Genomic DNA, 12,607 nt, shown 5'->3' on the forward strand with positions numbered 1-12,607 from the left:
CCGACCCACTAGTCTCGAAACATACAAGTGCTGATTCCTTAGTCATGAAATCCAACCATTGACTAATTTCCTGCTATATCTAACCACCACTTTCACTGGACTTTCACTACTACTTCTCAACCTCCAACCATCCAATTCCCACCCATCTACACCTATATCCAAAATGACACCCCCCACCCAATCCCTCCGCCTCGGCACCCGCAACTCCAAACTCGCACTCGTCCAAGCCGAGCACATCTCCAAAGAACTAACCAAAGCGCACCCAGGCATCCAATTCCCCTGGAAAACCGTCGTAGTACGCGGCGACGCCGACAAAACCAGCCCGTTCCTGAAATTCGCAGGTCCCTCGGACGCAGCCAAGAACATCTGGACCGAGGAGATGGAAGCGAAGCTCTGCGGCGGGGAACTGGACGTCCTCGTACATTGCCTGAAGGACATGCCAACACGACTACCCGATACCTGCAGTCTAGGGGCCATCGTGCATCGGGAAGATCCCACGGATGCGTTGGTGATGAAGGAGGGGCTGCGATCGCAGTATACGGATCTGGCGGAGTTGCCGCGTGGGTCGGTGGTGGGGACGAGTTCTACGCGGAGAAAGGCACTGTTGCGGTTTCGGTATCCGCATTTGAGGGTTGAGGAGTGTAGAGGGAATCTGTATGACTTTACCCTACTCTATCTTGGTTTGTTGTTTTGTTGCTTGGTGTGGGTTACTGATGTATGTATGCAGTGATACTCGTCTTCGCAAACTAGACGACCCGGAAGGTCCCTTCTCGGCGATTATTCTCGCTACGGCGGGTATGGTTCGGATTAATCTGCATGATCGGATCACGAAACGTCTGCCGCCGGCGGAGTTCCCGTATGCGGTTGGGCAGGGGGCCCTGGGGATTGAGATTCGGAAAGATGACACGCGGACTGAGTCGATGGTTCGTAGAATCGAGGATTTGCCTACCCGACGGATTTGTTTGGCGGAGCGCTCCTTGCTGCGTACGCTGCAGGGTGGGTGCTCGTCGCCAGTCGCGGTGCATTGTACTGTTGTGCAATCGTCGTCTTCTTCGGCAGTGCAGTTGCGTCTCGATGGCACGATCATTCATCCCCATGGGACTGCTCTGCTATGTGAATCTGCGACGTCAGAGTTCGGGACGGATGAGGAGGCCGAGGCGTTGGGTGCGATGGTCGCGCAGCGGTTGTTGGATAATGGTGGACGGGCTTTGTTGGAGGAGATTCGGCTGTTGCAGGAGGAGCAGAGGAAGTAGATGGTGGATGGAGATTGTGTATTGTAGATATAATCCCCACTCTGTAACATGACAGAATTTCCCAACTAGACCAAAAGAGATACCTCTCAGGTTAGTGGAACAATTCCAAGGTGAAATAGTTCCAACACAATATTCATCGTCTTTCATGATATCGATAACATGGTATGCACTGTGGGCAGCAGAAGATATAGATCGGATCGGCATCGGCATCGGCATCGGCATCGGTCCTGCCATCGCATTCCATTGGTCTGGTCCCTGATCGGGCCGACCCGACGGCTTCTCGCGGCGTACCTTGAACCATCTGGCATGTACAGCAGACAACGTAAGAAGAACCAATATGTAACAAGTAATATAGCAGAGATACATAGCACCCTCAAAGTATATAATAAGACATGGCCCAATGTCCCCAACAGAAGCATATCACCACCCGCAGCCAAAAATCCAAAAGACAACTATGAACCACCCGGAAGACGATAAACCGCGGGATGCGACATCGAAATCCGATGTACACGACGATTATTTCCACTGATCCTGCGAGTATACGTCTGACTTGTATCTCTATGTATGATCAAATCTACCATGTAGTATTTGATCCCGTGGTAAATCCATAAACTGACATGGATCATAATGCCAATCCTACCCAAGTGGATGATATTTCCTACTGGTTTGGGCTGAAACCGACCTTGAAGGATACCCAGCGCTTGCTGTGCGGGTATGCTAATATCGAAATCAAGTCCAATGGGTATAGCATCGAACCCGATATCGAATCCCTCCATGGATCCGAGCAGGATGGCGACTCGTTGGTTGTCGGTGCGTTTTTGGAGTATCACTGCTCCTGCTAGTGATTTTGATGTTTTGGGTAGGGAGAATTGGTGGGGAAGGTTGGGTGGGAGCCAGTCTTTGCGGGCTTTTTCGGATGCGTGGATAAACTCGGGGGTTGTTTCTGCGGATGCGAAGTGGTGGATCTGGTTGGAGAGTTCAGGGAAGATGACTTGTATGACATTGACATCGGAGTTGTCTGGAATGTGGGGGTTGGATCGGGGGCCGTTGCGGAGCTGGGCCACGTGGTAGGGAAATATACCTCGATCGATGGTTAGGGCGTTGTGGATGGTTTGTCGAACGAAGATGTTTTGTAGATGACCGCGGTCGTTGTGGATGGGGTGGAATTCGGTGATGTTCACGCGGGCGTATTGTTCGTCGCCGGAGGCTAGTTTTTTGAGAAATATGCCGAGAAAAGTTCCGTCTTGGTATATTGGTGGCATGGGGCAGTTTAGAGTGGCGATGTAGATGTCTTCTTCTTCTAAGTGTTTCTTGAGGTGGAAACCGATTCGTAGTCCGCGATTTGTCATGGAGTACGGAGGGAGGACTTCCCAGTTTTCATAGGGAATGATGTCCTTGGAGGAGGCGAATTGTTTTGGCGACCTGGCTAACAGGCCATGAAAGGAATTGGGATCTGCGTTGGGATCCCGCCAGGCAAAGATTGACTGGTCGTCAGATTGACGCATGATCTCCTCCTGTAGACGGATAAACGCGCGGTCGCGTTCGCCATACAATAATGGCATGTTGATGTTGAAAATCCCCAGGAGACAATATGCGATATCTTCCGGCCTAGATGTCTCTCGATTTGCCACCCAAGACATTCGATTGGCAATTGAAGCAGAAGACAAAGGCGCCTTGTGACGGAGGTACTGAACCCCGATACCTGTGATTGTGGATAATATCTCATACAGCTCGGTCTTCTTCCCTATGACTTCCCAGTTGGAGGAAAAGAAAATGACTTCTTTTGGGGCTAGCAGTTCTTGAAGAGTGAAACCTCGAGTAAACCATCTACTGCGCGTGAATTCAGAGCCGGGGTCGTTGACATTGACATTAGTGGGGACATCCGAAAGATATGCGTAGCACACGGTGGCATTTTCATACCACGCAAACATGGAGTTCAAGGCCTCGGAGAGCTCGGCGCTGCTGCTTTTATCGATGCAGCAATTATCAATCCACACATACTCTAGATTGTTGGCAGAAGCTTGCTTTGCTGCCCCTTCCACTTTGACATAGGATGATTTGTTGATGGCGGTGTGGTGGAGAATATCTTCAAAGAGAACTTCATCTTTGCCCCATGTGTGGGAGAGGATGGCATAAGGGGGTATACTGTCTGGTAGAAAGTCTAACAGTTTTAGATCTGATACCTGCAGAAGACGCATTGCGTTGGTGTGACTTGGAGGTGAGATGAAGCGGAACGGAACATAAGATGGAGGGGCGGACATGCGGGGCAAGGCTGGGCAGCCTTGGCTGGAGGATGGCAGTGTAAAACCGCAGGCCCTTTTGAGTGAGATTTACTTGATCTATGTTCCATCTCACTTGATTGGCAATGGGGTTTTCCTTTCCCTACCTCTATCATGTAGAGAATGGTTACGTTGATCTGGATGGTCTCAATGGCTCCTTGTTAGCACTGATTGGGTAGAACTTGGGTGGAGATAATGGGAGTGAAGCAGGCCGTCCCTTATAGAGCTTATGGTGGTAGTTCGTTTGGAGACGCGTGTTATATGCATAAAACTAAGATTGGAGTACGGAGTAGTTCAGTCATACAAAAAATGTTCAGCAATGGTAAGTTAGTCTGCTTTTTTAAATTCTGTTTTGGCATTATATATACTAAGACTTCGATGGGTTCGGTCCATAGTAATTACTATATCATGGCTTTTCTACGTCGAATTTATCCGCAAGTCCTCTCGTTGTAATTGATGTCTTGCAGTTCCAAGACAAAGCATTTCCATGTGACCCAACGAACTAGAAAATAAAAGGGAAACAACGTTCGATTTATTCTAATTAATTCATCCCAGTAACATCCCACTAACCCGGTGGAGCCCCGGCAAAAAAAGAAAAAGAAAAAGAAATGCTCCCACGCGGATTTGAACCGCGGACCTCATGATTACTAGTCATGCGCTCTACCAACTGAGCCATAGGAGCTGTTGATATATCTTGTAACATCTACTCTGCTAAACAAGTCTCAATAACACTCTGCTGGTCCCCTACCACCGACCAAATTTCCACAATTTTCAACGGGGGCTCCACCCTGGCCAACATTTCAGTCCACTGCGTCTTGGTGCGCTCCATACCATTGGACAAAAACAACATCAACATGTCCATGTCTGCCCTCACCAACGTCTCGTTCCTATCCGCAAGGACCATTTCATTGATCAACAGTCGCGAGTGCGGTTGCATGGCTTTGGCGGTATTGGAGAGAATCTTCTGCGAGGCGATATCATCCCAATCGTGGAGGACGGACTTTAGGTAGTATATATCGGCCCCTGTTATGAGGTGTCAGCTCTCACCCACGGAAATGGATCGGTCTCAAGAACGTACCTCGAACCTTCTGTTCCGTGAAGAAATCATACACAAGTGGCTTGATCTTGGAATCCAGCGGACCCGGGATTCCTTCCAATGTCTGCGGCAAATCCTGCAAGATCAACTGACACCCCAAGCCTGGGAAAGACTGGGCAAATCGCTCCAAATCTACCCCCTGGTTCCCACCAATGTCCACAATGACAGGAGGTGTACTCAACTGTCGCTCCGCAAGTCGCTCCTTGACTGGAAACTTGACATGCCAGGGGATAGACAGGATTTTGTTCCGAGCGGTCATGCTATCATCGAACCCTTTTTTCCATCCGGGGTTCTTGGTAAATGTTTCCCAGACTGTCTCGCCCATGGCGAAGTCGTAGGCCGGGGGAGTCTGGGAGATATCGCATGGCTTGTTTTGGTGGAGGTAGTCCCGGATTTTGCTTGCTAGGGGGAAGGTCAGTTCGTTCCTGGTGTTGGTGTCAGTTATTGTGCTATTATTTGGGAGGAAACGTACGTTAGAACAACGCCTCCCATTGATCCTGGCTCGCTTTGGCAGATTGTCACTGGGTTGGCGGTATACGTCTGGTATCCGGTCTCGTCGGCGAACCCGATCGCGGTCATCATTCGCATGATGCGGGCTTATTAGAAAGTCAATCGTAGTTCGAGTTATAATTGAGGGAGGGTCACGCACCGATTAGGACCTTGTCATATCCCGACTCTTGGGCCAGATGAGAAGCGGTCAAATTCTCTCCTTTCTTTGCGGCCAGCGATTGAAGGAGGCCCATTTCAAGTGCGGCAACGAGGCAAATGTTCTGGATGGTCTACAGGCTGTTAGTATGGTGTCCGAGTCTAGGGAAATGACGCGCATACGTGAAATCGCTGCTTCATAGTGAAGACTGGTGGTGGCTCGGTGGCTCGACGCAGCTTTTCCATCGCATCTTGGATGGGAATCCAACTGGTGGGATTAGTCGGGTCATAGGAGATGACTGCTTGCTGGATATCTGCAGCGAGGTGTTCGAGATGTGCCTTGTCTGCCATTGCTGCTGGATAGGCTGCTTCGGTAGGAAGGACGCGTAGTGGGGAGGATTACTGTGGGGGCAGGATGCCGAAGTGTGGGGTGCACGGGACTTGATAGAAGTTGAGACTTTTGAACGATACGATTAGATAGGATGAGGATGTAGATTGAAAGAAGTTTAGAGTAACGAGCAGTCTTGACCACCTTGATATATGCCCAAGATGTATCACAGGATGTAAATTTCCCATCCAATGTTGGCATCAACAGCGAGGCTATACCCACTAGCCTACCAGGTCCAGTGGGGCAGACAGGCGGAATGATAGCAGACGAAACAACATCAAGCATGGCCATTCCGTGGGGTCCCGAAGCCAACAAAACCCGACTATTCTACTAGTGATTAGTGTGCAAGCCAATGTCCATTCAGCAGCTTATATGTTATAAGATCGACATCCCCACCCCCAAATACTAAACTCTTTCTTTGTCTTGATCACTTTTTTCTTCCAATAACATAGCCCTAGCTACCAACAATGTGGCCCTTCAACGAAGCCAACTATCCAGCCTTCTTCCTCTTTGTCTACGACGCATGGGTTTTGCACACCGTCACGCCACTAGTCTGGCGCTGTTCAACCAAGGAAGTATTACTTCCTCTGTACCAACGCAATGTTGACCGTCATCATTGTGATATAGGCTGCGGTATTTCCCTTCCCCATCCCCGTCCCCTCTTTATCTAAATATACCTAACAAACCACAGGCAGCGGCTACTACCTCGTCCACAACACCTACACCCCCGAAAGCACAATCACCCTCCTCGATATCGAACCAGCCCCGTTATCTTCAACCACCACCCGTCTACACCAATCCCACCCCACTCTTCCCGTCCACGCACACCAACACGACATCCTATCCCCCTCCCCTATCCCTCCTCCACCACCCCCGTCTTCCCTCTACGACTCAATCTCCCTAACTTACCTCCTGCACACTCTCCCCGCTTCAACAGCAACCAAAGCCAGTGTCTTCGAGAAGCTGAAGCCAGCCATCGCACCCTCTGGGGTTATTTTCGGCGCTACGATCCTCGGCCGTGGAGCCTGGCATTCATTCCTGGGAAGGGGGTTTCTGCGCTGGTTGAATTGGAAATGGTTGGATAATTATGATGATCGGCCGGAGGTGTTTGTTGATGCTTTACGGGAGAATTTTAAGGATGTGAAATGTGAGATTGTGGGGTCGGTGTTGATTTTTGAGGCGAGGGAGCCGATTGTTTAGATGGGGTTGGATATGTTTGTGGGCATTGAGGAATCTGTTGTCGAGAGTATTTATATAAATATCACAGCTTTGCGTATCCGGTCGCCGGTCCCTTCCATACGAACTTCGCCAGTTCATTCTTAGCCGTGGTCATTCTCCTCAAAACCTCAACATTGGGAATATCCAACACCTGTTTGATATCAATCGGGACCGTCTCCAACTTCCCAAGCTTAACGTAGTAAGCCGCCGAATTCGGTGCGCTGCTTTCCGCAAAACCCTTACAAGCCTCCCCCCACAACTTCATCACATGTTTACTCTGCGGCAGGAAAGGCATCACCACGTTCCAAACATGCGGCATATGCTCATACTGCACAAATGTCACAGACACCCCCGACGCTTCAAGATTCTTCACCAGGAACTTGATTCCATCGGCATACGTCTCGTCCCCAGCTGCAATCCACACCGGCGGCATACCCGTCCAATCCGTCCAGGTCGAGGGATCGACCAGTGGGTGACAAAGCGCGGAATTATCGCAGTGAAGATCGCCTCTTGGGGGGTTGGACGGCCAGATACCATCAGCCGGGAAATTTGGTTGAAGCCAAGGCGCGCCTCCGGATAACCAATCGTATGGTTCGAATTTCTTCACAGAGGGAAGAGATAATGCCATGTCGCAGCCGGGACTGATAAATGCGCAACCTTTTGGCATTGCGATCTGGACGTCCCGATTATTGAACCGGATGGTTAGATTTGAAGAGCGGAGAAGAGATTGGAGGAATTGAAGGAGGTAGAGATGGAGGTCCGTGCCGCCGGATTCTCCGACAAGGATCAACTTTTCTGGGTCTATGGGTTTGTGGAATGACCCGGGTGGAGGGGAGAGAAGGTAAAGATAAGCGACGAGGACATCGAGCAGGAGAGTCGGCAGGGTATACTGTGGAACGAGACGATACTGGAAGGTGAAGACACGCGATCCGCTTCGGTCGCAGAGTTGTTTGATCAGTGGGCGAGCGCCAGGTGGGCCGGCTCGACTGCATAGTTACCTGTTAGGAACATGGCCAGGTGGGGGTATAGTGTGTTCACTTACAACCAGGCACCCCCTGACAGATAGAACAGCGTCACGTCGCTTGGGCTATTCTGCTCGATTGCCTTGAACCTTTCGTGTTCGCTCATATCTGGCGACGGAGCATTTCCATCCTTCATCACTCCAATCCATTCACCCTTGTAGCTTGCGCATGGTGCTGGGGGGTCGAGCTTCTCTCCGCCTCTGCTCTTTGCTTTGTAGAGGTCCCACACCTGGCTGCGTAAAGCCTCTCCCTCCTCCTGATCAGGACGAGGAATCTCGATCTTGCTGACTAGGATCGGTCCCTTCAGGGGCCTTTCACGGAACGATTGAGCCTGCATCGTGGATATGGGGATCCAGGGAGCACTTTTAAATTGCTTTCGGAAGGTTGCAACAGCCTCCTTCTGTCCTTGGATGGTGTCCATTTCTTGGGTGGTCTGTGAGAGGGCGGTGGAAGGTATTGTAGAGGTGTACAAGGTTATCGGGGCCAGGGGCGTTCTAGAGCTCGAGGATATCGAAAAGTCTGACCGAATTATTGAGGATTGGACTGAATCAAATGGACAAATAAGTAAGCTCCAGCGCCTTAAATAGATTAAAGCTTGACCTAGCTTACCTGTACCTCGCCGGAGTCACTATACGGTGTGTAGCACACTCCACAAGGTCTCAGTAAAAATAAAGCAAAGGACAAATTAGCGGGGTGGTCAGGGGCTAAGAGCTTCAACGGGGAACAAAGAACTCTACGATCGACAAGGCTGGCGACGTGAGAATTTAGTGCGTGGGCCCCTGCAGCTAACCATGACTGGGGAGGTTGGAAGTTGACACAAATACAGGATAGACTTTGAACCAACAGTAACCTGATGTGCGTATGGAGGATAATCGTCATTGGCATTTGTCTGGAACTTGATGCTAGTGAGTGCGATGATGGTGGTGACTGGATGCAGATCACCTGATGCAGTTCGTCTGGCTTTTCTCCCGGCTAGTCTTCATCAAGTTGACCAGGCCAAAATTATTTCAGACATAGTGAAACCTCCGAATATCAAGAAAAGACCGGTTTCCAGCCTGACCTATAAAATCTCTGGGTGAGGTAGCTATATGTAATTTTCTCTGGGACCGTTTAGGTCAAATAGAGACTAGCACGCCCCTGGATGACATTCTATGAGCTTTAACCATCCACGTTGATCGTCTCTTTACTAAAGCCAGTGGCTAACTCTAGCTCGTGATGCAGAATAAATGTCTTGACGAAAGCTGGCTACACTGGGGGCGCTCGAACTCCAGATACAGGTGCGTTGGAGAACTAGGAGCAAAGGAAGCCTCCAACCAGAAAATCAAGATTGCATGTGTGCGCAGGAAACGGTCCCTCATTCATAATGCGCATTTCAGGATAAAGGCAAGTCGATGTAACCAAACAAGAGACGCAATTGTTGAATTATAGCAGGAATCGGAATCCCTCTCTCACTGCCGCTCCAGGCAAGCCGTGCTCTTCATTCTCACGAGCCCGTGGAGCAGCGTCAATACCATCTAATTGATCAAGTTGCTTATTCAATCTTCCAAGATAAATGCGCAGAATGGTGGAAAATACAATTGTCATGGAAAGCATGCCGATGTTGATACTGAACGCGACGATATACCGAGGTGAGGCGGAGTCTATGAATGTCATCAGTAACAGTGCATGTATCGTGGACAAGATACGTACCGTAGTAGAGGTAAGGGGTGTAAATCTGACACACGTTGCTGAGACAGTTGATGAAAGCCAAAGCAGCGGCTCGTTTTGCTGCCGGGCGCGGGAGGACTGTGTCTGTCAGTAAGTATGCTCTAAGCCTGCACGACGACATCTTACTGTTTGAAATATAGCCTAGGGCCACAACGTAACCGGAATAGATACTACCAAGCATGATACACATCGCGCTGGGTGCTCGGTTAGTAACTGCTATGTACGAGGTGTTGTCAGACTTACACATATCGGGCAGCGAAGTTATTGCCTGCCATAGCCAAGACAAACGAGACAATGGCGATGATTGGTGGAAGACATATGTGTAAATATCGCTCGCCTGTTCGATCCGCATTCCAGGCGTGTATCAACACGATGATTGTGCCGATCAAATATGGAGGGGTGGTCAAAAGCAAGGTATCAATGTTGTCCCTGCCAAGTCCAGCCATCACACTGAAAGCAAGCATTAATCTAACGGGCCTAGATCATTAAAATGAAAGCATTTCATACCTTGGAAAGAAGGTTGTCACAGAACCTGCCGAAGTGCAACCATAGATGACGCCAAGCAATAGCCAACTCTTTGGGTCCCTGTTGCGCGGATGTCGTCAGCTATGGTCAAAATCGAGGATGCCAATCCATCTTACTTGACGGCGAGTTTTGCGCCATTGAACATGCTTTGATGTTCATTATCCACCCAATCATCTTCGCCAATGTCCTTTTCAAGCCTCCAGGCCGCAAGGACTTTCTCATCGTCGGTCAGCCACGGAGTCGTTCGGGGCAGATCAGGAACGATGAAAAATGCGATCAAGGCCGCAAAGATCTAAAAGGTCAGAAGTTGTCTTTTTTCAAGATCCAGAGCAGTGACGTATACCGTCAGTGATCCCTCGATGATAAACAGCCACCTCCAAGCTGCAATCCCTCGTGCGCCGTTCAAGCCACTCGTGATACCAGCAGAAATCAAACCGGAGAATGCACCTGAAATTAATGAACCCGCATACAGCAACGCGGTCCGTTTGACCAATTCTTTCCGGGTATACCAGGCCGAAAGAAGATAGAGACAGCCGGGCTGAAGGTCAGCAAATAGCTGTTAAGCGATAGACGGGTCCTTACAAAGTATGCAGCTTCGACGAAGCCGAGGAAGAATCGAACGACAACCAAGCCAGCAAAATCCTTCGTGGCAGCAGTGCAACACGAGATGACACCCCACACCACCATACATCCTGGCAGATAAATTGAAGGTTTACCAAGTTTGTTGAGAATCATATTCGAAGGAACTACGCCAATGAGTCTCTCTGACTACATGACCGAGAAAGGCGATACCAACCTTGCATAAGAAGATATCCAACAAACAGGATACTGACACAAACCTGCAAATTATAGTCAGATTCCATTTCATGTTCACAAAGCTCGGGTTCTCATACCTGATACTCGTCCCCCGTAAGGTTCAAATCCTTTTGCAGACCGGCCAGCTTTGCTGCTGCAATATTGTTGCGATCCAGGTAGTTCAGAATATACATGACCAACATCATAATCAGCAGTCGGATATCAACCTTTCTCACTAGCTTCTTTTCCCGTTGCTGTATTTCCTCTGGCATCAAGCCCAACAGAGCTGCTGGCACTGTTCCAGGACCAGGGTCTTTGGGGTTGTCTCCCGTCTTGGGGAACTCAATGTGTTCGGCCCCGGATGTCTTGACATTGTCCATTGAATGCGGTTCGAGACACAATGTGAGGAAGGTATTCAGTGAAAATCTACAGAACCCAGAGTGGTTGTCGGGTGAGAATAATGGGAGCAAACACAGCGGTCGTGGCATGGCGCTTGGCTCTTAAAAGCCGGACGTGGGTCCCTCCCCACATCCGAGCGTGTGCAGTACTCGATTCCCCGTGGGGTAATTGATGACCAGTCGGGTTCGAGGATTGTGCTCTTTCCGGATATCCAAAGCGGGGTTTGATAACCTTGGCAGCCGTAGCCGACTGTCGAGGAATCTGACATATTTGGCCTATATCCGGTGCTTGTCAAATCGGATAAGTGGTCATGGCCATAGACTTTGTTACTTCTTCAACAAGCTTTATTCAGGTCACTGTCCCCGAGCGAGAACCCTATGTTTATCACCAGACAGGAATAAATTAGTGAAACATTCTATACAAATTGCGCACTACACCCAGGCTACAACGCTTAAAGCCTAAGCAGGAAGTTCTTTTGCTGTCACGCCACTGCACTCTTCTTCCTCGGAAGGTATGAACTCTGCTACTAAAAGCTCCAAGGCACGAACTGTACATTTCAAGTTCCTGTCAAGCCTACTTTGGAAGTTGTTGCGACATTTCTGTTGTCATAGACATAGGAAGAAACGCCGTTTCACTCTGGACAGCCGCGCTGATCAACACTGCTGCGAACAATTACACTATCAGGGTATCATCGACCGCACTAAGCAGGGGCGGGAGTGATTGCCGTTCTTCTTGTCGGAAAGTCGCAACCCTGATCAATATGGGTCTTCAAATCGGCCGTCAAATGTGACAAAAGAGCATACTTCTTGAACAACCCCGCAAGTCTTCATCTCCCCGAGTGAGATTGCTCACACCAATACTGGTATCCTCTCCCCTTCCACAAGTCACTCCATCGCTGCCCGGATATGTCTGTTGAGTACGTCGATCATGTCAACAAGGTCATCTTCTGCTTGGGTGGATAGCGGTGGCGGAGTATCGGAATGACAAGGGAAATGGATCTATGGACGGAAAGAGACGTGTCAGTTTATCATCCCAGTGGTTGCATACGTGGTTGATTGAAGTTACCGTGTAGAGATGAAAGGAGTCAGTCCGGAGAGCTGGAAGTGACTGGTCCACGGCCTCCTCAACGTGCTGGGGCTCGTGTTGGGTATTCCATGACCTCTTAGCGGGGTACTCTAGACGCCGTGATTCAATCTCAGGCCTGCTTCTCATTGTTGTAGCCGGTCACGTCGATGTGCCAGCACCGATGCAGCGCCGTAATCACCACGTCGCGCATCTGA

The 12,607-nt window shown here is 49.7% G+C and overlaps 7 protein-coding genes and 1 non-coding gene across 8 annotated transcripts; 2 read left to right on the forward strand and 6 right to left on the reverse strand.

Annotated features, from left to right (window-relative positions):
- The first annotated feature begins 89 nt into the window (after positions 1–89).
- BO94DRAFT_562840 (porphobilinogen deaminase) lies at positions 90–1,376 on the forward strand. The gene is made up of 2 exons (XM_025614315.1): positions 90–654; positions 728–1,376. The coding sequence occupies exons 1-2, from the start codon at positions 164–166 to the stop codon at positions 1,251–1,253; spliced, it is 1,017 nt and encodes a 338-aa protein (XP_025471934.1). The 5' UTR covers positions 90–163; the 3' UTR covers positions 1,254–1,376.
- Positions 1,377–2,722: 1,346 nt separating this feature from the next.
- On the reverse strand, positions 2,723–3,451 carry BO94DRAFT_456534 (HET-domain-containing protein; the record flags this gene model as incomplete). Its single annotated transcript, XM_025607705.1, has 1 exon — positions 2,723–3,451. A coding segment is annotated over one exon (729 nt), but the record flags the coding sequence as incomplete, so codon positions are not given.
- A 690-nt stretch (positions 3,452–4,141) lies between these two features.
- On the reverse strand, positions 4,142–4,214 carry BO94DRAFT_t66. Its single transcript has one exon. It is a non-coding gene; the product is annotated as a tRNA-Thr (tRNA).
- Positions 4,215–4,240: 26 nt separating this feature from the next.
- Positions 4,241–5,705, reverse strand: BO94DRAFT_508205 (S-adenosyl-L-methionine-dependent methyltransferase; the record flags this gene model as incomplete). The annotated part of the gene is made up of 5 exons (XM_025609652.1): positions 5,457–5,705; positions 5,278–5,407; positions 5,101–5,224; positions 4,611–5,053; positions 4,241–4,555 (listed from the first exon to the last, which is right to left on the reverse strand). Coding segments are annotated over exons 1-5 (1,179 nt in total), but the record flags the coding sequence as incomplete, so codon positions are not given.
- Positions 5,706–6,104: 399 nt separating this feature from the next.
- BO94DRAFT_531085 (class I SAM-dependent methyltransferase) lies at positions 6,105–6,977 on the forward strand. Its single transcript, XM_025610823.1, has 2 exons — positions 6,105–6,294; positions 6,353–6,977. The coding sequence occupies exons 1-2, from the start codon at positions 6,129–6,131 to the stop codon at positions 6,859–6,861; spliced, it is 675 nt and encodes a 224-aa protein (XP_025471937.1). The 5' UTR covers positions 6,105–6,128; the 3' UTR covers positions 6,862–6,977.
- Positions 6,570–8,495, reverse strand: BO94DRAFT_531086 (alpha/beta-hydrolase). The gene is made up of 2 exons (XM_025610824.1): positions 7,922–8,495; positions 6,570–7,865 (listed from the first exon to the last, which is right to left on the reverse strand). Exons 1-2 carry the CDS (start codon positions 8,320–8,322, stop codon positions 6,923–6,925), a joined length of 1,344 nt encoding a protein of 447 aa, XP_025471938.1. The 5' UTR covers positions 8,323–8,495; the 3' UTR covers positions 6,570–6,922.
- Positions 8,412–8,851, reverse strand: BO94DRAFT_220452 (uncharacterized protein). The gene has a single exon (XM_025606219.1). It carries the CDS (start codon positions 8,784–8,786, stop codon positions 8,502–8,504), a length of 285 nt encoding a protein of 94 aa, XP_025471939.1. The 5' UTR covers positions 8,787–8,851; the 3' UTR covers positions 8,412–8,501.
- Positions 8,852–9,323: 472 nt separating this feature from the next.
- BO94DRAFT_456245 (MFS general substrate transporter) lies at positions 9,324–11,308 on the reverse strand (the record flags this gene model as incomplete). The annotated part of the gene is made up of 10 exons (XM_025607692.1): positions 9,324–9,541; positions 9,591–9,686; positions 9,735–9,802; positions 9,852–10,058; positions 10,116–10,193; positions 10,250–10,425; positions 10,477–10,671; positions 10,716–10,879; positions 10,930–10,972; positions 11,027–11,308. 10 exons carry the CDS (start codon positions 11,306–11,308, stop codon positions 9,324–9,326), a joined length of 1,527 nt encoding a protein of 508 aa, XP_025471940.1.
- Positions 11,309–12,607: the final 1,299 nt, after the last annotated feature.

Source organism: Aspergillus sclerotioniger (genome assembly GCF_003184525.1).
Source record: "Aspergillus sclerotioniger CBS 115572 chromosome Unknown BO94scaffold_3, whole genome shotgun sequence".
In the NCBI taxonomy this organism is placed as follows: Eukaryota; Fungi; Ascomycota; class Eurotiomycetes; order Eurotiales; family Aspergillaceae; genus Aspergillus; species Aspergillus sclerotioniger.

Coding starts and splice junctions, on each gene's coding strand:
- BO94DRAFT_220452 (XM_025606219.1), bottom strand. CDS start 8,786: ATGCCAATGACGATTATCCTCCATACGCACATCAGGTTACTGTTGGTT.
- BO94DRAFT_531085 (XM_025610823.1), top strand. CDS start 6,129: ATGTGGCCCTTCAACGAAGCCAACTATCCAGCCTTCTTCCTCTTTGTC. Junction 6,295..6,352: donor TCATTGTGATATAGGCTGCG/GTATTTCCCTTC, acceptor AACAAACCACAG/GCAGCGGCTACTACCTCGTC.
- BO94DRAFT_531086 (XM_025610824.1), bottom strand. CDS start 8,322: ATGGACACCATCCAAGGACAGAAGGAGGCTGTTGCAACCTTCCGAAAG. Junction 7,866..7,921: donor CTGTCAGGGGGTGCCTGGTT/GTAAGTGAACAC, acceptor GTAACTATGCAG/TCGAGCCGGCCCACCTGGCG.
- BO94DRAFT_562840 (XM_025614315.1), top strand. CDS start 164: ATGACACCCCCCACCCAATCCCTCCGCCTCGGCACCCGCAACTCCAAA. Junction 655..727: donor GAGGAGTGTAGAGGGAATCT/GTATGACTTTAC, acceptor GTATGTATGCAG/TGATACTCGTCTTCGCAAAC.